The sequence below is a fragment of the Chrysochloris asiatica genome, unplaced genomic scaffold (assembly GCF_000296735.1).
Source record: "Chrysochloris asiatica unplaced genomic scaffold, ChrAsi1.0 scaffold00086, whole genome shotgun sequence".
Lineage (NCBI taxonomy): Eukaryota > Metazoa > Chordata > Mammalia > Afrosoricida > Chrysochloridae > Chrysochloris > Chrysochloris asiatica.
In genome coordinates, this window is record NW_006408604.1 from 2,325,089 (window position 1) to 2,349,243 (window position 24,155).

At 38.4% G+C, this 24,155-nt stretch overlaps 1 protein-coding gene across 3 annotated transcripts in view; it reads right to left on the bottom strand.

Annotated features, from left to right (window-relative positions):
* The window catches only part of PLEKHA5 (pleckstrin homology domain containing, family A member 5), a 281,368-nt gene that overhangs the window by 256,253 nt on the left and 960 nt on the right, over positions 1-24,155 (bottom strand). For all 3 annotated transcript variants that reach the window (XM_006866016.1, XM_006866015.1, XM_006866014.1), the window contains exon 3: positions 22,495-22,552. In XM_006866016.1, the coding sequence (XP_006866078.1) occupies positions 22,495-22,552 (58 nt within the window). The remainder of the gene's footprint in view (positions 1-22,494; positions 22,553-24,155) is intronic.

Here is a 24,155-nt window from a genome sequence, read left to right on the forward strand (position 1 = left end):
TGTAGTGGGTTATGAGTTGGGCTGCTAACTGCAAGGTCAGCAGTTCTAATCTACCTGAAACACCACCACTATCACAAAAATGGGAAATATCAGTTTTGGTGTAAAATATGGGTATTATCATAGTATGTCAAACTAATCTAGTTTAAAATACCAGTTATTAGAAGAGAATAATTTTGAGGATGGCATAGGACCAATACAGCACTGTTCTGTTGTGTTTAGGGGGTCACTAAGAGAACCAACTTGACCACACCTAACAACAACATTACTATTTTGTAATAATAATTAAGTGTCATCGAGTCCGTTCCTACTCACAGCAATCCTGTATAGGGTTTCCAAGGAGCAGCTGGTGAGTTTGAATTGCCATCCTTGTGGTTAACAATCCAATACTTATCCTACAGCACCATGGAACAATGTTAATTGTCAATATGAAACCAAGATGAAGTAAATTGAGTTTAAAGCTCAATTTAGTCAGTACTAAACTATTTTTTAAATATTGTAACTTATATGCAAGCTCATCAATTAATTTTATTTCATAGCTTTTGACTTTATTACATAAATTCCTAACTATTAAACATTGTAAATGTACCTCTACACTCATCTACCCACCTAAATCCATGCAGCTATCACTAGCTAAGCATTGACCCAGAAGTTGCTCTCTGAATTTTTCTGCATACAGTGCTCCAAAGTCATTACTAATCAGTGTTACAATGACAGTTCAAAATTATGTACCATCTAAAAAGTTTTCATTTTGCTTGGATCCAAAATCAATGTTCATGGAAGTAGCAGTCAAGAAATCAAATGATGTATATTATATTACACTAAGCAAATCTGCTGCAAAAGACCTCTTGTAACTGTTCAACAGCAAAGACATCACTTTGAGGACTAAGGTGTGCCAGACACAAGCCATGATATTTTCAATTGCCTTATATGCATGTGAAAGTTAGATAATAAATGAAGAAGGCCATAGAAGAATTGATGCATTTGAATTATGGTATTGGAGATGAACACTATAAGGTCCAAAGACTGCCAAAAGAACAAACAAATCTGTTTTGGAAGAAGTATGGCCGGATTGCGCCTTAGAAGCAAGGATGGTGAGACTTCATCTCTCACACTTTAGACATTTTATCAGGAGGGACCAGTCCCTGGAGAAGGACATCATGCTTGGAAAAGGGGAGGGTCAATGAAAAAGGAAAACCCCCAATAAAATGGTCTGACACAGAGGCAACAACAATGGGCTCAACCATAACCACTGTGAAGATGGCCAAGAACTGGACAGTGTTTCTGTTGTGCATAGGGTCACTACGACTCAGAACCAACTCAATGGTACATAACATGGTAGTCAATCACATCAATGGCCTGCAATAAACCACACCAACGCGTCAATTCCAAATCACAGCCTCTACTCACTAAACCGGCCCATAGGGTTTCCAAGGTTGTAAATCTTTACTGAAGAAGACTGCCACATCTTTCTTCAGCATAGCAGCTGATGAGTTCAAGCTGCTGACCTTTCAATTAGCAGCCACAGGACTCCTTTATAACAAACCAGCTCTCCCAGTATTTAAAACCTTATGTAGCCCTCTCTCATTTTTCACTTTGATCTTGGCCATGTGACTTGTTTTGGCCAACAGGACATGAGCAAGCATAATACAAACACAAGTTTTGTTAAGTGTCGCACACGAGGCTTATCTTCTTGGAATGTTCTTCACTGGAAGCCAGCTGCCACACTATAAAGAAGCTCAAACTAGACTACTAAATGATGAGAGGCCACAAGGAGAGATATACCAGAAGACAGGAAGGCACTCTGGACTGCAAAATCGCTTTGAACTGGAAGTTCAGCAGTTCAAGCTCACCAGCCACTCCTTGGAAACCCTATACAGGGTTGCTGTGGGTCAGAACCAATTTGATGGCACTTAACAACAACAATAACAAGGAAGCATTCTAGCCCCAACCAAACTTTCAGTGAAGGCAGCAACATGAATGACTTCAGTTATAACATGGTGAACAGAAGAACTGTCCAGCTGAGCACAGTCAATCTGAAGAAATGTGAGAAATTACACATCGCTGTTGATTTAAACCACTAATTTTTGTGGTGCTTTGCTATGTAGCAGCAGGTACCTAAAATACTATCCCTTTTCCACATAAGCTCAGTAGCAGTTGCCTTTAAATTGCATTAAACCCATCAAGAGTATTTATTGCAGGTATGGAAAAATGGGACACCTGGTGTGACGCTGTAGGATAAGCACTGGACTGGTAACCACAAAGTTGACAGTTTAAATTCACCAGCCGCTCCTCAAAAACCCTACACAGGGTCACTACTGAGTCGGAACTGACTCGACAGCACTTAATGACAACAATAAACTGCAAGGTAAGAACAGAAATTGGTAAAAATTTCCAAGGGCAATTTGACAAAATATCATGTGATGGACCTTAAAAAAGTTCATATCCTTTCCCAATAATTCCAATAGAAGAATGATTAAAATACATTCGTAAGACTGAACATCATACAATTATTTAAAATATTCTTTTGAATAAACATATAATGACATTAAGAAGGGCACACAATACAACTTTAATGAAAACAGGATTCAATACAGTAAAATTAGCAATAAGACCCAAAAACCCTTATTTTGTTGTTGTTTAGTGCCTTGAAGTTGGTTCTGACTCATAGGGGCCCTGTATAGGGTTTCCAGGGACCAGCTGGTGAATTTAAAATGCCAGTGGATTATCCCACAGAGTCACACCATGACTTCAAAAACACATAAATGTGTACATACAATTATAAAGACCGCTTCAAAAAGGTAGTGGACAATTCCAGTATTTTTCAATTACATTTTTCCATAAACTTTTAAAAGCCAAAATATTAAGTATTTCTCTGCATGATAGGTCTGTGGGTGATTTTTATTTTCTCCTTTATTTTCCAAATGGTCTATATAATAAAAATGCATTACTTCTATAATCAGAAACAAAACACCACTTAATATTATAAAACAGGTAAGAAAAAGCACACACGAAACATATATATACTCTTTTCATTTGATTTGGATTCTTTCTCTAATATTTCTTTAATAACTTTAAAAATGCATTTTAGAGCTGATATGAAGTGACGGGAGGAGAAGCACAAGAACACCCAAACTTGTAGATAGTACCCAGATGATCCAGCTTCAATGACTTGATGATCAGAACTCAACTAGAGGAAGATAAAGAAATTTGATAAAGGAAATAAGTATAAATTGCTACATATTAAACCTATCTCCTCTGTACACAGGGTTGATAGGGATGGACAACTTAGACAAGAACTACCTAAAATGGGGAAGGGGGACTATAAAGGCACTAAGTGACTGGCTTACAAGTTTTTCAAGAGGGAGTTTAGTTTCAGGGTGCAGGGGTCACACAATAATCCCCACTGAATAGTTTTCATCTTGTCTAGATGGGTCTGGTGAAAGGAGATGGGGATAAGATTCTTATGATTCAATAGTGAGTAATTGTATCATGACTAATTGTGATTGTCACAACTGTAAAGGTACAAGTTTTGCAACCTAAAGGGGGGAGTAGTTAACCTTACATTCCAGAAACAAAGGACCCCTAGCCTAGGACTATCAAGGGAGAAGAGCATGAGCGGAATGAGGGACCTTATCCAGAGAAGCAGCTACACCAGATGTGGAGCCAGAGATGAGGACATGGAGAGACAAAGCATCTGAGGACTCTAGACTCATGGAAAGAGAAAGGCTGTGTGCTGGTGGCCAGGAGGCAGGCTTGCAGAATGTGCCCTTGGGTTGTTTAAATGATTATATATCCCTGAGTGTGTTTTTGTGTACATTTAAAAAAAAAAAAAAAAAGAGGGACTAGAAGCAAATACTGTTGATACTGATGATGCATGAAGGGGATTGTAATTATTGCAATGATACAAAATATGATAGAATGAGTGCAAAACTGATGTTCTCCCATGTAAACTGTCATCTAATGTACATTTTATTTTAAAAATAAAAGCTTTTTTTAAAATGCATTATAGAAATTCTTCTATATTCTGTAATTTAAAATAAGTTTTTATTCCAAAATAAATGTTGTGGCACCACAGGTAAATCTTCAGAAAAGAAAAATTTTAACACAAAGTTACTTTCCCTATATCATTCCTTTGTATTGTGAATTGGCCAGAGTTCCTTAATTCTTTGCTTAAAATTTTAGGTTGAAAAGTTTTATATAATCCATATTTAACAAAATGGGTATTATATGTATCTCCATTCAATTTCAGCAACAGCTACTGGATTAAATCAGTATGAAAACTAAAACTACTTTTTCATCACAGAGGGAAATTCTTTTTTTAGATCATACTTATGCAAGGAAATGTGGTTGTTGTTGTTAGGTGCCACTGAGTCAGTTCTGACTCATATCAACCTCAAGTGACAGAGCAGAACTCTCCTACAGGGTTTCCTAGGCTGTAACCATTATGAGGCGTCCTGGTGTGACACTGTAGGATAAGGCACTGTACCATAGGTCAGTTTGAAGTGCAAGGTCAGCGGTTCAAACTCACCAGCCACTCCTCGGAAAGAAACCCTACACCGGGTTGCTATGAGTCAAACCAACTCGATGGCAATTAACAACAAAAACAACAATCTTTATGAGAGCAAACTGAATATCTTTCTTGTATGGAGCCATCAAGTGGGTTCAACCCACCCAACTTTCATTTGTAAGCTGAACACTCTGCCACTGTACCAGCAGGGCTGCTTACCAAGGAAATATTGGGTATAAACAAATCCAAGTCATTTGTAAAGGGTGAAAAACACACACATACAGAGCCTTTGGTAACATTGCACAAACACCATTGTTAATTGGGAATTATTCTCTAAAATTCTCAATAACTTCAGAATTGGTTTCTACTGTCTTTTTTAGTACACTTACCACAAGGCTGGTGGTTCAAATGCACCAGTTCAGCTGCTCCTGGGAAACCCTATAGTGGTGGTGGTGTGCCGTGAAGTCGGTTCCAACTCATAAACCCTGTATAGGGTTTCCAAGGCTGTAAATCTTGATGGGAGCAGAAAGCCTCATCTTTCTTCCGCAGAACAGCTGGTAATTTCAAAATGCTGACCTTGAGGTCAGCAGTCCAACTTGTAACCACTACACTACCAGAGCTCCTTTGGTAACCCTATACAAAGTCATTAAGAGTCAGAACTGATTTCAAGGCACTTAACAACAAAGTTTATTTTTTCCTGGTCTTTAAGCACTTAGCTCTTTATTAAGATGGAAGAGCAGCAGACCTCTAATGTTGTAAAATTTCTGGAAATCCGACATGTGTCTTCTTTAATCACATTGTTTTTAAAGAGCTCGCCAATAATAGTTATGCTGGCTCCAGCCACAAGAACAGGTAATGACCAAGGACTTCTCCAGCCATGGGCATGTGATCTAAGCTGGTTAAAACTCTTGTCAAATATTTTTTTGGAGCTAGAGAACGTACTGTACCTTTGGGGTTAAAAAGCTAAAAGCATATTAATTCAGGGCTGTAGCCAACCAGTTTTCTGGGTTAGCAGAGAAAAGCTTTCTGCAGTTAGAGAAGGTAAGCAAGGAAAATCATTGAAGAATTCCTTTGTGTTACTCCCGAAATTAATATAAAAAATAAAGCCTCTTATGCTTATACTCATTGGCACTGAGTCACGGACAGTTGTAACATTAAGAGTCCTGACTAACGTAACAGAAAGAGAAGCATAAGAAGATTCTGGAATGCTCATTCTTGGACAAAGGAACTGGCTTTTCTTACAGTGGAGTCCCTGGGTGGTACATATGTTTATGTGCTTAGCTCTTTATCAACAGTTTGGAATTTCAGATGTACCCAGGAATACCTCAAAAGAAAGGGTTAGCAATCTACTAAAAGATCAGCCCCTAAAAACCCTATAGAGCATAGTACTACTCTGACACACACAAGACTGCCATGAGTCGGAATAAATTCCACGGCACTTGGTGAGATCTCCGGTTTTCCTCTTACAATCTGTTCCAGGTATTTATTTAAAATGTCTAGGGAATATCTACTGTGTATCAAGCTTAGGCACATAAAGATGATGATGAGACTGTCTCTGCTCTTAGAGAGCTAACAATCCGGATGCATGTAAGTAGTCAATTCTGCATCACATGAATCTCACAAGGGTCACTTTCTACCTATCTCAGGTTTATGACAAGACCTAACAATTTCAGTATTCTAAGATTGGGTCTACATTCACCTTATTCACACTACTCATAGAGACTTCAGTAATACCTCTTTATCCTCCTAAAATTGTAGTACCTTTGGTTCAGGGCAAGTCTGAACTGTGAAAGCTTCTAAATTAAAATGGGATGGTGAAAGGCAAGATCTCCATGTTAGGAGAGGCTGGTCAGTTGTCTTCTAAGAGGCTCACAGGCCTCTTGGCTTTATCACCGGATCTTGGCTTTATCACCAGATCTAGTTGTACAAGGAGCCTCTGAGCAGACCCATCTCAGAGTGAAATCACATAAGCTTAAACTAAGCAGTTGATTTACTAATTTATACTGAGATAGACAAATGTCACTTGCACAGAATATTTAAATTTCATACACAAATTATACGGTTTTGAAATTGCATGGAATTAAGTATATTATCATCCAGAAAATTAATTTAATTAAGCAACAAATATTTACTGAGGATTTAATATGAGAAACGCTCAAGCTACTAAGTAACAAAAAACACAGCACTGAGCAAGATAACCTTTTTGTGAAGCTTTCCTCCCAACTGGAGTGTGGGGAACCAGGTATAAAACAAGAGTTTCTCTGTTTCTAGCATGTACTGCTTAAATATTTAATGTTTCTGAAATAAGAATCAAGGGGTTTACTTAATACGGTCATGTCTCTTTTTTACCCCTGAAAAACTATTATTAAAATGAAAAGTATAGCTTATAATCACTGGCAGCTTAAAAAGAAATACAGTGATTATACAATTAAATATTTAATCATAATCGTGTTAAGTATTAAGAAGAAATATAAGGAAATAGTCTAGTTTGATGGGGAACTGAGCCTGAACTGGAGTGGGGGCTCCAGTGGTCCCCTACAACCTCATCTCAACACAGCACTGAGTGACCCTTTCAAAGAATGAAGTGCGACCATGTGTCTCCTCTGCTCAGCTCTGCAATATTTCCCTATCTCCCTGAGTAACAGGCAAAATCCTTGCATCCACCAAGGAGATCAACACAGTCTAAGCGGGTTACTTCTCAGACTTCACCCCTTTTTCTCTCATACTCATTCTTACTCCTCAAACACTCCATCCATGATTAAGAATCTCAGTCCTCTCAATAGAAGCTGTGACTTTGGCCTGGCATGCTCATCCCCGGGTAGCCAGCCACACAGCCAACCTTCTCACACAACTTTGAAGTCAATGACACCTGTCCTAACCACCTGACTCAAAACTGCAAATCACTCCTGTCATGATCCTCCAGATCCTGCTCTTTTGTTTTTCTCCAGGAAACCCATTTTCAATGAGTCAATTCCAACTCACAGCAACCATAGAGAACAGAGAAGACTGCTCTTTAAGATTCCTGAGACTGTGTATCTTTAAAGGCACAGACTGCCTCATCACTCTCATGCAGAGCAGCTGATGGGTTTGAGCCACTATCTGATGGTTTAGTTGTCCAAGCTTAATGCACTGTGCCACCAAGGCTCCTTTCCACAATAATAACCAAAAACCACACCCACTGCCATAGAGCCAATTTCAACTCACAGTCACCCTATTGGATGGAGTAGAAGTACTCCACAGGGTTTCCGAGACTGCAAATCTTTATGGGAGCAGATAGCCTTATCTTTCTACTGAGGAGTATCTGGTGGGTTTGAACTGCCAACATTGAGGTTAGCTGCCCAATGCATAACCCACCATGCCACCAGAGCTCCTTTTCCCTCCAAATGTTGTTAAGTGCTATTGAGTTGGTTCTGACTCATAGCAACCTTGTATAGGGTTTCCCAGGAACAGCTGGTGGGTTTGAATTGCAAGGTCCAGTGTATTACCCCACAGCACCACACCAGGACTTTCAATAGTGCTTACATATTCTCAAGTACTAAAAAACTTATTTTGTTCTGTTTAGTTCAAGCGACAGTGTCCCATTTCCCATCTGAGGGGTTTGGGGTACACTTTGTTTGCTAATGTATACTAAGCATTAGGGAATCCTGGTGTGGTGCTGTGGGCTAATGCATCAGACTACAAAGTCACTTGAACTACAAGGTCGGTGGTTCAAGCTCACCAGCTGCTCCTTGGAAACCCTATATAAGGTCATTATGGGTCAGAATCAACTCAATGGCACTTAACAACAACTAAGCATTAGGAGCTCTGGTAACGTAGCAGTTATGAATCAGGCTGCAAACCTTAAAGTTAGCAGTTCGAAACTACCAGCTGTTCCAAAGGAGAAAGATGAAGCTTTCTGTTCCCGTAAAGACTTAGAGTCTTGGAAACCCTGTATAGGGAATCAACTCCACGGCACATAACCACCACCAAGCATTAGGAGTCCTGCTATGACGCTGTGAGAGAATTCATTGGGACGCAATGTCGGCTTGAGCCACAAGATTGGTTGATTCAGAAAGCTTGTAAGCCCGTCTTCTGCCTATAACTGATTGTTGTTGTTGTTGTTAAGTGCCTTCGAGTCGGTTCCGACCCATAGCGACCCTGTACAGGGTTTCCGAGGGTGTAAATCCTTACGGGAGTAGAAAGCCTCATCTTTCTCCCGCGGAGCAGCTGGTAGTTTCGAACTGCTGACCTTATGGTTCACAGCCCGATTCGTAACCACTACGCTACCAGAGCTCCTTAGAATACCTAAAATGGGCTACATCGTACCCAGTGAAGGAGGCTTCCTGCGGAGCCTCTGCAATACATAAGACTATAGGTGGAAGCCTGAACCACATCCAGATCTCCAGTGATGGGAAATTCCTATGTGAAAGAACAAGCAGACCAACCTGGAGTGGCTAGAAGAACAGAAGATATTTCTTGAAAGAAAGGCCTACATGAAAAACATAAAACAACATAGGCAGACCAACTGTTACTACAAGAACAAACATCAAGGCAAGTGGTCGGGTCCCCTCAGTGCAAACCCCCTTCCAAGACTAAGACTCAATGGGAATACACGCTGTGATTGGTGACCACGCTCGACACTGATAAGGGGAAGTGAGGGAAAAACAGCAATGAAGCGGTGAGCTAAGCCCTACAACGTTCAATAGACTTTTGTGAACTCGGGTGAAGACCTGGTTGGCCAGCAGTGTGACAAGACCCGGGGACTCTTGGGCCCAGAGTCAGTGACATAGCCACAGAGGACTAGAGTGGAGAGTGAAGCATCCAGCTGATAAGAAGAGAGGGCATATGCATAAGAACACCCACACTTGCAGATAATACCCACTTATCCTGGCTTCAGTGACTGGATGATCAGAACTCAACCAGAAGTAAAAAGAAGAGGGCCTAACAACAAAGAACAACTATGCATTAAGGTATAATATAATTATGAGTTCTAAAACTACTGAACAGAATTGAAAGAACGAATGAGTGAGTGAATAAATTACTTAAAAACCTTGCCACTGGGACTGAAATAATCAAAATTAGATGGCTAAGCCTCCCTTCTCTATTGGGTGGTGCTTCATGGACACTGCCATCTTTTTCTGTAGTCTTACACTTTTTCTAAATTTCCACCCCAGTTAAAGCCTAACTCCTAGATCTTTCTATAGATCTTTCTATATCACTCAGTTTGTGGTCTAGTCTCAAGACCAGAATGCTATTTATTCATCTTCCAGGTGACTTTGCATTTTTCAATTCTCCCTAAAAGATTTCTGAGCTTAACTTTTAGAGGCAAACTTTGTTCCCTTAGTTCTAATGTCTGTGAGAAAGACTTCTTCTAGTAACCACAATATTCACAATATATGCAGTCAAAATTGATGTTTATTTCATAGACCCATCAGTCTGCAATTACATATTTGTGTGATTCTTTTATTATCGGCTCTCCCACCATATTGATCTCTTTCACAAAACCTAAAATGTTTGACACACAGTAAATAGTCAGTGTCTGTCAAATGAATATAATAATATTCCCAGTTTGGATCTACAAATAGGTAAATGATCTTTAGGTATCTGAGATAAGATTTTTATTTTAAGACAAGGGAGAGAGGGAGAAGGGGAAGGGTTGAGTTTGCTTACCCAAGGGAAGAAGAAAGAGAAAATAAAGTTCAGAGTCCTTTGTAAAGCCAGATTTTGCAGCTTAAAATACTACCGTCCTCTGAAGCAGCTCAAAATCCAAACCATCATCAACACCTCTACCTAGGGCTCCCACTGTCTACTTCCTATTTTGGTCAAGGGTATCATCATTCTTATGGCCACTCAGACACAAAAGCTTTGAGTAGCTTTTGACCTCTTTTCATCTGTCAGCCTCCTAAAGCTCAGCAAGACTCCTAAGGCTTGTCAACTCCTCTTTAATATCTTTGATCAATGGCCTCCTTCCTTTCCATTCCTGCTGCCTAACTCGGTTCAAGCAACTAACTCCTCAATGATGGCAAAAGACTCAGAATTGGTGTCCTTCATTCCAGACTCAGTCCTTTCTAATCCCTGCTGCCTGTATTAAAATTCCCCTAAAAATCTTTATGTTACCAACAAATATCTGCAACCGCTTACCTAGAAAATGAATGCCTCAGTCTGACATTTGAAGGCCAGGCGCAATGAGGCTCCCAGGACCAAAATAGCACTCCAAGTTTTACCTCCCATTTTCCTAGCAATTTCTAAATTAACATAGTTTACCAGCAGGGTAGCTATCTCCCCACACATCATACATGTTTTCTACCGCATGGATTCATCCTACCAGTCATTCAAATCCACACCAATCCACTCCACCCATCCCCCGGACCCACCCCAACTCCTACCATTTCCAGGATGGCACAGCCTATTTTTAATTTAAAACTGCTTATGATGCCAAATAACAAACAACTAGCTTAATTTTTCACATTATTAACTCCAACTTACATATACACACATACATGTGATGTTTAACCATTAGTCTCAATTTACACAGATGTGTTGTGTAAAAATGAAAAGGTCACAAGAGAAGAACATTTGTTTGTAAATGCTAGAAAATCCCTTTGCTTCCAGTGGCCTTTGTCTTTCATAGACAGGAAGGCAAAAACTGGGTGTTTTTACACCCAGTTTTTACAGGGCTTTGACTCTCAAGACTCTCCTGTCCTTTTTTTGTCTGTTTCTACTCTTCATTGCCCCACACACAAACTTAGCAGTTTTCAGATTAAGAAGAAACAGACAAAGAGGTCTATATAAATTAGGGGGGAAAAAAAATCTTTTGAGAAATCCAGAAAAAGCTGTCAAAACCTAACCACTGCTATAAGGATTCCTTTTGTTCAATCCTGATTAATTTCTTAAAAGAGCCAGGAGCAGCATAATTTTAAAAGATCAAACCCATTGTCGTCAATTCCTAAGCATAATGACACTATAGGACAGAGCAGAACTGCACCATAGGGTTTCCAAGGCTGTAATCTTCACAAAAGCAAGCTGTCACATCTGTCAGACCTGCTAGTGTGTTCCAACTGCTGATCTTTTTGGTTAGCAACTGAGCACTAACCACCGCAACACCAGGGCTCCTGGTCACCATCACTGTGGTTAAGTGCCACTGAGTCAGTTCCAACTCATAATGATCCTGTATAGGCTTTCCAAGGTGCAACTGATGGGCTTTAACTGCCAACCTTGCAGTTAGTAGTCCAGTACTTATCCTATAGAGACATACCATCGTGGATATGATTTATTTAGAGGCTGACTAGATAACAAACTGCTGATACTGATGCTACTGCATGTTGTAGAGTGACCCTGTACAGGCTTCTAGGTTTCCGGAGCTGTAAATCTTTATGGGAGCAGAAAGCCTCTTCTTTCTTCCTTGGAACAGGTGGTAGATTCAAACTGCTGACCTTGCAGTTAGCAGCCCAACAGTTAACAGCCCAACATGTCAGTTTATATCATGAAAATTACAAAGAGAATAACCTGGTTCTAAGTTGTGGTCCTGGGGTTAAAAGGAAGGACAATGGGATTTCACAACAAAATCCACCATGGTTGGAATTCCTGGCTATATTGTATATATACATGTATGCTTTAAAAAATTACATGTATTTACATATACACGTAAAATACATTTTAATATATGTACGTAATTAAAATATTAAAGATACATGTATATTACATTTTAATATGCTGTGGTAGCTTAGTGGTTACGAATCGGGCTGCGAACCTCAGGGGTCATCAGTTCGAAACTACCAGCTGTTCCGAGGGAGAAGATGAGGCATTCTGCTCCCATAAAGATTTACAGCCTCGGAACCCTGTACAGGGTCGCTATGAGTCGGAACCGACTCCACGGCACATAACAACAACAACAACAGGATAAGTACTGGACTGCTAACCACAAGGTTGGTGGTTCAAACCCAAGAATCGTGCCTTGGAAACCCTATACAGAGTCGCTACGACTCGGAACCGACTGGGCAGCACTAACAACAACAGAATACACACAGGAGGTCTTCAAAAAGCTCATAGAACATTGTACTATGGGAAAACTATATACGGATTTCAAAATTTATTCACTCTAAAATAAACTCTTACTAACTTGTTATGACTCCACAGCACTTCACAACAACAACTTGTTATGGAGTCCTTGTGTGGTGCTGGTGGGTTAATGCACTGAACTGCAAGATCAGTTTGAACCACAAAGTAAGCAGTTCAAGCTCACTAGTTGCTCCTCGGAAACCCTATACAGGGTCACCATGAGTTGGAAGAGACTCCACGGCACTTAACAACAACAACTCAGTATATCTGAGCAGATCTATTTTAAGACACTAAGAAGCATAAGACATCAGTCCAAAGAAAGCCCCTATCAAAGCAACATGAATTCTAAAACTGAACCAAGAACAAACATCAAATTTTTGAAGAAGCTTGAATGGAAGAATGGTAAAAATTACTGATGCTTTACAAAAAGCTTATGGGGGTAATACCCCAAATAAATCAGAGGTTAACAAATAGATAATTCATTTTAAGAAGGGACAAGATAATGTCAAAGATAAAGCCCAGAGCAGTAGGCCATTCACATTATTTTCAAGGAAATTAATTCTATCCATGCCCTTGTTCAACAGTACTAACCAGTAACAACAGAAACAGACATCTCAAATAGTTGATCTTACGTAATTCTGAACCAAAAATTAACACTGAGGAAACTTTCTGCTTGATAGGTGTCAAATCTGTTGTGCCCAAGTCAAGTGCAGACAACAGCAAAGCATTCAATTGAAAGTTTAAACAAGTGGGATCAAGATCCTGAAACACTTCTTCATAGATGAAACAGGACGTTACAATTCTGAAGACAAAGTAAATCAAAGTAATGGCTTCCAAGAGAAAGTAATCCGTTTAAAGCAAAAGTGGACTGGTCATGTCAAAAGATTTTGGGGATGCTCAAGACATTTTGCTTGTTGACTTTCTGGAGAGTCAAAGAAGATGACCATCTGCTTGCTATGAGAGTGCTTTGAAAAAGTTAGCCAAACCTTTAGCAGAAAAATGTCTAGAAAAGCTTCACCAGAGAGTCCTCCTTCATGATATTGCTCCTGCTCATTCTTCTCATCAAATAAAACCAATTATCAAAGTATTTCCTTAGGAAATCAATAGGCATCAGCCTTCTGATTTAGCTCCTTCTGACTTCTTGTTCCCTAATCTTAAGATATCTTTAAAGGGCACCTGTTTTTATTTACTTCATAGTGTGAAAAGGACTGTACAGACATGGTAAGTTACCAGGAATCTCCATTATTTAGGTTCCTGGTATCATTGCTTACATTAGTGTTTTGATCTTGATGGAGCTATGTTGAGAAATAAGTTTTTATTTTTATCTTTTAATTCCATTTTTCTTTAAACTTTCTGAAAACCCCTCATATAGTCCCAACTTCATACATATTTCTGGCACCGTAACCACTTAAAACTCTGAACGCACTTTAGGACTGAAACACTATTATTTATAGCAAACTTTCATAATGTCACAGCATGGTGTGCTTTTCCTTTATGGTGATCGCATTTTTAAATAGCATATTTGTCACACTTTTTGTTTAGTGTCTGTCTATAAGGTTGTAGGCTGCAGGAGATCAGGGTCCCTATGTATGGTCCCCACTGAATCCCCAAACACCAAGTATAATGGTAGGCATTCGTGATTTAGTAGATTTGGTCTTTACAGAATGACCAAGCTCTAAGACCCTGTTAATATAAAAATAGAAAACAAGTTTTGGGGGCTTAAACAACTTTTTGTTTGTGGGCTGACCTACTATCATAGAACTGTACATGGGTCTATGAGGTGATACACCTCTAGTCCCAAGCAACCAACTTATGGAAGGACACATATTGTGTTGTTGTTGTTGTTGTTAGGTACCATCAAGTCAGTACCGAACCATAGTGACCTTACGCACAGGAGACGAAATACTGCCTGATCCTGGACCAACCTCACTACTGTTGCCACGCTTGAGTCCATCAATGCTGCCACTTTGCCAATCCATCTCGTTGAGGGTCTTCCTCTTTATCTCTGACCCTCCACCTTACCAAACATGATATCCTTCTCCAGTGACTGGTCCCTGCTGACAACACGTCTTAAGTATGAGAGACGAAGTTTGGCCATCTTGGCCTCAAAGGAGCACTCTGGCTGCACTTCTTCCAAAACGGATCCATTGATTCTTTTGGCAGCCCATGGCACTTTCAATATTCTCCTCCAACACCATAACTCAAAAGCATCAATTCTTCTATGGTCTTCCTTATTTACTGTCCAGCTTTTGCATGCATATGAGGTTACTGAAAATACCATGGCTTGGGTCAGGCACACCTTAGTCCTCAAACTGACATCTTTGCTCTTCAACAGTTTTAAAGGTCTTGTGCAGCAGATTTGCCTAATGCAATACATCATTTGATTTCTTGACTGCTGCTTCCATGAGTGCTGATAGTTGATCCAAGAAGAATGAAGTCCTTGACAACTTCAATCTTTTCTCCGTTCGTAAGAATGTTGTTTATTGGTCCAGTGGTGAGGATTTTTTTTTTACATTGAGAAGTAATCCATACTGAAGGCTGTGCTCTTTGATCTTCATCAGTAAATGTTTTAAATCCTCTTCACTTTCAGCAAGCAAGGTTGTATCATCTGCATATCGCAGGTTTGTTAATGAGTTTTCCTCCAATCCTGATGCCACGTTTTTCTTCATAGAGCTGAGCTTCTTGGATTATTTGCTCAGTATACAGGTTGAATAAGTATGGTGAAAGAATACAACCCTGTCTCACACCTTTCCCAATTTTAAAACATTCAGTGTTCCCATGTTCTGTTCGAACAACTGCTTCTTGGTCTAGGTACAGATTTCTTAGAAGTACAATTAAGTGTTCTGGAATACTCATACTTCTCAATGTTGTCCATAGCTTGTCATGATCCACACAATCGAAAGCCTTTGCGTAGTCAATAAAGCACAGGTAAACATCCTTCTGATATTCTCTGCTTTCAGCCAAGATCCATCGGACATCAGCAATGATATGATATCTCTCGTTCCACGGCCTCTTCTGAATCCAGCTTGAACCTCTGGAAGTTCTCTGTCAATGTATGATTGTAGCCGTTTCTGTATTACCTTTAGCAAAACTTTACTCACATGGGATATCAAAGATGAGTGGTGGACATATTGTGTAATGCCTGCTAATAACCCACTGCCATCAAGTCGACTCATAGTGACCCTATGTTGGGTTTCCAAGACTGTGCATCTTTAAGAGCACAGACAGCCTCATCTGGAGCAACAATGGGTTTAAACCACCAACTTTTCAGTTATCAGTCCAATGCCTAACCCGCAGCACCACCAAGGTTCCTTGTGCCTGCTTATGTTGTTGGTAAGTGTGGCCAAGCCGGTTCTGACCCATAGTGACCCTGTACAGGGTTTCCGAGGTTGTAAATCTTTACAGAAGCAGAAAGTCTCATCTTTCTCCCGCGGAGCGGCTGGTAGTTTGAACTGCTGACCTTAAGGTTCGCAGCCCAATTCAAAACCACTATGCTACCAGAGCTCCTTGTATTTTTAGGTACAACAAAAAAGAAGGGAAGACCAAGAAAAAGGAAAAGAGATAAAAATGAAAGCTATTATGAGAATTAAATTAAGACTATGCCAAAGTATCTAATGTTGTTGTTGTTAAGTGCCATCAAGTTGATTTCAACTCATAGTAACCCTTTATATAGGGTTTTCTAGGAATGGCTGATAGGTTAAACCTTGCAGTTAGCAGTCTAGTGTTTATCTTACAGTAGCACATCAGGATTCCTAACCAAAGTGTCTAATACTTAGTAAGTACACCCTCCTATTCCCCACACCATCCCACCCTTCCAATACATGGCATGCTTTGTCTCTACATTATAAACTCCTTGAAGGTTCTGACCAGTTGATAGTTGTATTGGGCCTAATGAATTAGCATAAAGTGTTTTACACATACGGAATTATACAGCCCAGTCCAAAACGCTTGTTATTAATGTAAAAAAAGAATGTTGCTGTTGTAGTTAAGTGCTGTCGAGTAGATTTGGACTCATAGCTACCCTGTATAGGGTTTCCAAGGAGTGGCTGGTGAGTCTGAACCACTGACCTTGTGGTTGAGCGCTTATCCTACAGCGCCATACCAGAACTCAAAAAATAAAAAATAGTGTCTATAAATTGTTCTGAAGCATCTTGCTCTAATCATCAAAATCTGATTATATGCTACCATTAAAGTACCAAAGACTTTTAAATATCAAATACATAGAAATTTATGCTAAAGTTCTTATGGCAGTCATTGTAGGTTCACCAACTTCATTTATATTTCCAATTGTGATAAATTATTTAAAAACAAGATTTTCTTCTCACTTGCAGCCTTACATGGTTATTCCATACAAGAATCCTCCTAGTTGTAGATTACTTCGGAATTCTCAGCACACATTAAACCCAGCTATCATAGATGCTGAAATGAAATATTAGTACTCTAAATCAAATTCTTCTATTTGCCTAAGAAAAAGTTCAATTTTCAGAACTTAAAACTTTAGGAACAAAACAGTATGAAAATACATCCTTACAAAATTTCCATACTATTTTCCTAATGTATGGAAATATTTTTTGATCCCCAATCCTGCCACATATGACAATGACCTTTAAATAGTAAAACATTTTCTCACTATACAGAGAACATTGTTTTAAGATTTACTTCGCACTGAGGTTACCATCGTAAAGCTTTGAGACACAAAGGGACTGTCAATGACACATCTATTGTAAACTGCCATGACCTGTCATTTAGTCATTATGTACCATTTTCAAGGAGTAAGCAAAAACTTTTTACCATTTTCAAGGAGTAAGCAGAAAACTTTTGAAGTTTCAAATATAATTATCTTCGCTACCTTCTAAGCCAAATTACTTGATTTCTAATAAAATATCGAATATTTAAAGCTATTTGTTGTTGTTGTTGCTATAAGTCACTAAAATTAACCAATAAATTTTCAGCATTCTTCACAGAGATAGACTGGTTGTTGTTAAGTGTCACTGAGGTTGTTGTTAAGTGTCATCAAGTTAGTTCTGACTCATAGCTACCCTGTGTATGTTTCTCAGGCTTAACTGGTGAGTTTGACCCACTGACCTTGTGGTTCAAACCAACTGTGTTGGTCAGATGCTTATCCTACAGCAATACACCAGGACTCAAAAACTAATTTTTTTAAATATAGGAACTCAGCAATCAAGCTCAAACTCCCTATATATGTTGTTGTTGTGTTGTTAAGTGCTATAGTTGATTCCGACCCACAGCGACCCTGTACAGGGTTTCTGAGGCAGTAATCTTTACGGGAGCAGAAAGCCTCCTCTTTCTCCCACGGAACAGCTGGTAGTTTCAAACTGCTGACCTTAAGGTTCGCAGCCCAATTAGTAACCACTACGCTACCAGAGCTTGTACACACAAGTACAAAAATATAATTTCGAGCCCTGGCTAGCTTAAGGAACACAGAAACACTACTTAGAAGAAAATTTAAATGTTAAATATTTATCTTTAATATAAAGTATAAATTTACAGATATTATAATGTTGGACACCAAAATTAATTAAACCAAAAAATATTCTATATATTATATGTTCCGTTATCTAACTGTAAGCTTTTATTAAAGAACTAACTTCAAAAAGTGTATCAAGTAAACTAACTTATTATCCAACTCAAACTTCTGTACAACTCACTCTGATCAGGTCCTTTTGTTGACATTAGTACTATATCTGTTTCTATGCAATTCTGAAGGGAAGAAAATTATGTATACAAACACTCCACAAGAAAATGTAAGCAAGAAAAGCAGCAAACAGAAAGAAAGCACATTCAACTATGCATTACATACTTCTTCACTTATCCAGAAGACTGGCTGTTCATACAAAACTTGAAAGAATAAAGAATAAAACAGTTACACAGGATACAAAAGCTATAAGCAGCTTTCCATACTTTCCATGTCATTGTCTTCTTAAGAGTTGTAGGTTCATTATTTTGTAAATTATTGCAAATTCCCAGAACAGTATAAAATGCAAAGAAATTTAGAAAAGGAATGAAATTTAAAAGTGGCCTTTTGCAGCCTGCCTAGTTTAAAGATGTGAAGACTAAGCTCCAAAGTCAAGAAAGATCACAGCCCACTTCTCCTGATTCTTTTCCCCTCTATTACCCAGAGATGCAATTGTCAATACCAAAATATTATTCAAAGACGAATTCTCTTGGCAATACGCCATTTTAAATAACAACCAGCATTTGCTCAAGAGAGAAATTATTTCAGGGTTAAATGTACTTCACTTGGGAACAAAGAAGGAAGCAGAAGCAACTCAAGTTCTTTGGGTCTCTCCCTTCTTGCTATGGGGGCCTCATGGGAACAAGGATTAAGAACAGCAGGAGGGGCAACTGGCAGAGTCTTTTATTGCGCCCTTCTATCTTCCCATTTCTCATGTGAACAAAATCCACCAGGCTCACTATGTCTTCTTTTCTTCTAAATTCATCAATAGCCTTTCTTCATGTAAGAAATAATAATGAAAACATGTATCCACCAAACTTCATCATTTTCCTATTTCTGACGCTTATCTTTTCCTCTCCTCTGAATATTCTAAATATAGTTCATGTCCCTGCTGTTTTTCATCTCACTGTCTTTGCACACTGCTAAGTTCCAAAGGCATGTCACTGTTGTTTTATTATGTGGTGTGACAAACAAAATAATAATCCTTCTACTTCCCAAGATTAAAATGAGATTCAGACATGGTAATACATATGAAAGCATCCTCAGAAACCATATACAGGTTTCCTATATGAGTTGGAACAAACTTATCATATTAGAATTATAAAGCATCACTAATTGCTCATAATAATCTAAACAAAAATTTTTCTAGGAAAATATAGCCCACGTTAAAGTTTTAGCTAATCTTGGAATAAATTCATTTTCTGACATACCCAAAAAGGTAAAACTGTACACTTAACTTTCAGCAAATCAAGTATTTGTTAATAGTGTTTAGCTAGAAGTTTTTATCTATATAGTGTGCTCAATTTTGGAACAAATTTTTGATATGATTTTTGGCTGTCTATATGTATGGCGCTGCGTACTAATGCGTCAGTCTGCAAAGTCGTTTGAATTGCAATGTCGGTGGTTCAAGCTCACCAGTTGCTCCTTGGAAACCATGTATACAGGGTGGCTATGGGTCGGAACTGATTCGATGGCACTTAATAACAACAACAAACACACACACACACACATGGAGTTCTGGTGTGGCACTTGACCACACTTGACCACAAAGTTGGTTTGAACTGCAAGGTCAGTAGTTCAAACTCACCCAACAACAAATATATAAATATATATACATGGAGTCCTGGTGTGACACTGTAGGATAAGCACTCGACGACAAGGTCAGTTTGAACTGCAAGGTTCAAACTCACCAGCCGCTCCTCTTCCAAGGAGCTATACAGGGTCACTATAGGTCAGAACCAACTCAGTGATACTTAACAACAACATATATATTTATACAGAGTTCTAGTGTGGCGCTGTGCATTGGACTGCAAACTCAATTTGAACCACAAGGTCGGCAGTTCAAGCTTACCAGTCGCTCCCAGGAAACCCTACACAGGGTCACTATGGGCTGGAACTGACTCAACAGCACTTAACAACAACAACACCATTATATATACAGGAGTCCTGGCGTGGCACGGTGGGATAATGCACTGCACCGCAAGGTCAGTTTGAACTGAAAGGTAAGTGGTTCAAATTCGCCAGCCACTCCTCAGAAACCCTATAAAGGGTAGCTATGAGTCAGAACCAACTGGAAGGCACTTAACCAAACCATTAACGTAAATAAATGATGAAACCAACAAGTTAAAAATAATGGCGAAGTTTTGGAAATTAAATTTATTACATCTTTCTTGATATTGTCCTAATTTTTCTGAGCAACTTATGCATGGCACTCAAAATTCTGATTTAAGTCAACTTAAAAGAAATTCGAATCAAAATACATAAGAAAACAAATGAATACTCAGCTTTCTAATAGCTTAGAATAATAATTCATACTGTTAAATAAACATGTATCTAACAAAGTACACACTGACAGAAATTAAAATAGTACTGAGAATTCTAGGATCACCCTTCCTATAAGATCAGTTAGGCTTCATGTACAGTAGCTGAAATGTAATGGGATAAAATTAAATGGATTTGATTTAACCACGATGCAAGGAGCTCTGGTAGCATAGTGGTTACGAATCGGGCTGCGAACTATAAGGTCAACAGTTCGAAACTACCAGCGGTTCTGCGGGAGAAAGATGAGGCGTTCTGCTCCCGTAAAGATTAACAGCCTCGGAAACCCTGTGCAGGGTCTCTGTGAGTCGGAACCGACTCCACGGCACATAACAACAACAACATATTTCTTCAGAATATAAAAACTGCATCCCAAAATAAAGAAAAACAAAAAAAGCATCTTTTTTAAAAAGTAATACAAACTCTAAGCTTTTAAGTTGGTGCCTCTAAGCTTTAATGCATGTCTTTATATTTTTGTTGTTGTTAAGTGCTATCAAGTCAGTTTAGACTCATAGTGAACCTGTATTGGATTTCCAAGGAGCAGCTGGTGGGTTTGAACTGCAGGTCTTATGCTGCAGTTCAAAGCCAGCACAGTGCAGTGTTGATCCTACAACTCTGCACCAGAAATCTAATAATGTATAACATAGTCTTCAAATAAAAGACTTAACCAACAAATATCCAGGAAAGGACCATAACATGACACTACTGTTCTGCTTTTTCTATTTCTGCATCTCAAAACAAACATTCTGAATACTTATTAAATATCATGACATTTTATATATAAATATCCATCCAATATTTTTAAACTATACAAATATTATAACTTAGTGGAAGTATGGCAAAATCTTTGAAAATACCACTTCACAAAAGCAACTTATTAGGTCTGACGAAATAAAGGTATCTTTACCTGGTCATCTGCTATTATTAATAAACTATTTAACCATCAATCGAATTTTGCATATAAATCACCTTTTGAGCCTAAGTTCCTTAAAATTAAATAACAACACAAAAAAACCAAGCTCTCCCATCTTCCAAATTCAAAAACAAAGCCAACAAAAATAAAGCCACCTTTATTTATTTCCCCTTGTTGTTAAGTGCCATCGAATACGTTCCAACTCACAGTGACCACCACGTTGAATCACCACCCTTGTGGTTAGCAGTCCAGTGCTTATCCTACAGTGCACCAAGACTCCATTTTCCCTTGAGGGGTATGATTTTTTTCCAAAATGTTGACTTCAAGCATTTGTCTCCAAGTACTACCAGGTTTAATTTGAACAAAAATTAGTTCAAAATTCTACAGCTTTTAAAAATTGATATGTCATATTTCTTCTACAAACTCTCTTGAAAGCCTTTTATTCAAACACAGAAGATTAAAACATACTAACTTAGATAATACTTAACATAAACTTAGGCAAAATTACAAACAATGCTCCAATGGATATTTTTAAAATATTCCGTATTTATTTCTCCTTGTTTCTCTTTTCCACCTAGTCACCATTCATAAGTCTATATACACAGCTTTACATCACTTTTGCTACTTATTAACAGTCAAAATACACTAGAAAAGAATTCACTTAAAAACCAAAAAAAAAAAACTGTTTGCTTTCTATTAGCACATATAATCAAGGCTCAAACACTGAGCTTTGATATAGCTAAAGACATATAACTAAAGACAAACTACTATCACCCTAGGACCCTATCACCCAGGCCCATATGTAAAAGCCTCAGATCTTCTAAATTAATGTGTCCAGACATAACATACCAAAACTGAGTGTCATTTTTATTTCTAAAAATTCCAACGCTGCTACATAAAGAATAAAGTCTCCATCACATGAGAAACCTTTAAAAATCATGTACAGACACAAAATTATTCCACTTGAAGATTAATCATAACATTCAAATTACCAAGGAAAAAACTCAAAATCGAAAAACTCACTTTATATAGTATCTTGCACCTTCAAAAGTATACGCTTCTTCCCAGCCAGTAGGCAAATCTAAAGAACATACACATATATTATAATTAGTATTACTTAAGTAAGGTAGCAAAATAAAAGTTTCAATCCACTTTAATTACTAATTTTCATGATTAGTTATTTCCATTTATTAAGTAGATCTTACATTTTGGGAATATGGCACTTAAAATGTGGAAGTCAGTAGAAAAGCATTAACAATATTAGAAATGATCTGACATGATTAAAATCTTTAATGATCAGGGTGGAGTGAAACCATGCTCTTGGCATCCAAAAAAAAAGCAGAGGAAAGCCTTCTAATCCTAGGTAAAATACCAATGAACTATTGGCCAAAAAAAACAAAACCTGTGCATCAGAGGCAATGCCTGCCTTTTTCTTAGGTAAATACTTAAAAGATATTTCCCAAATGCACACACAAATCCATCTAGGAAGTGTCACTGATGAGAAAGAATAACTTTTTAAATACTCAACTGGGGGAAAGAAATCTGACACTGCATACTTGTACTGTTTGTTTGTACATGCTTGACATTAAAAGATGTGACATTTCAAGTAATAAACCAGTGGATGATTCAGATGAATGTGTGCTAGAGATTACATATAAATGATAATTGGCTTGGATTTATTCATAATTAATACCTCTCTGACATAAAAAGTCATTGGTATGAGTACCACAGTCAAAGCAAAGTAAACCACTGCCGAAAAAAATTTAATGTGAAACTATGATAAAAATTTTTCTTCTGTGTGAATGTTATCAATGTTATAAAACACATTTGTATTACATACGAAAAAAAATCTGGAGGGTGATTTCAATAAATGATTTAAATACCATATGTCTTTTATGAAATATATTATTACTCATTCAAGAAAAGAGACCATGAAAGTTGAAATACGCATGCAAAACATTGAAAAGGTTTATTAAACTCAAAGACTGAACCAGGAGTTAAGAAATACAGTGTATTAAATATGTCTTTAAAATGTAAATTCATCACGCTTGCTACACCAGCCTTCTCCCATCCTCCTCCACCTTTTTGCAAATTTGGAGACATTAGTCACTTCATTGAACTCCAGCCTTTATAGAAAAGGCAGACTTGTTCAATATCCTGGCAACGTTAAGAGATTCAGACTCTCAGAGTTACAGAGAAAGTGTCCTGGAGAGCAGCTCTAAAGGACTGCTGAAACCCATCTCATCTTCAACGCAAATTATGATCAAGCTTTTTCAATCGCCAGAAATAGAGGCGGCCAGGCAGAGAACACATGTTACATTTCAAAGACAAACAAGTTTCACGAATGTAAACAAAGAATGACAAAAGAAAGCCAGACCAGCAAAGAAGCTAGACTCAACCCTTCTCAAACTCAACTCACATTTGGCATTCATGCAAACTACCAAAGGCACCAGAGTTCCCCGCCAATCCCCTCCAATTAGGGGACAAATATCCCCAACACATAGAACACCCCCTAGCACGCCCACTGCCTCCTGGCGGTCTGTGCAACCTCTGTACTGCTGCCCGAGACTTTGAATCCGAATCGCCAGCAAATGCAGCTGGAAACACCGCCTCCGACTCGAGCTGCTCCTCCCGAGGCAGGAGGGAAAGCGCTAAGCGTTCCTTGAGCTAATAATCTCAGTCAC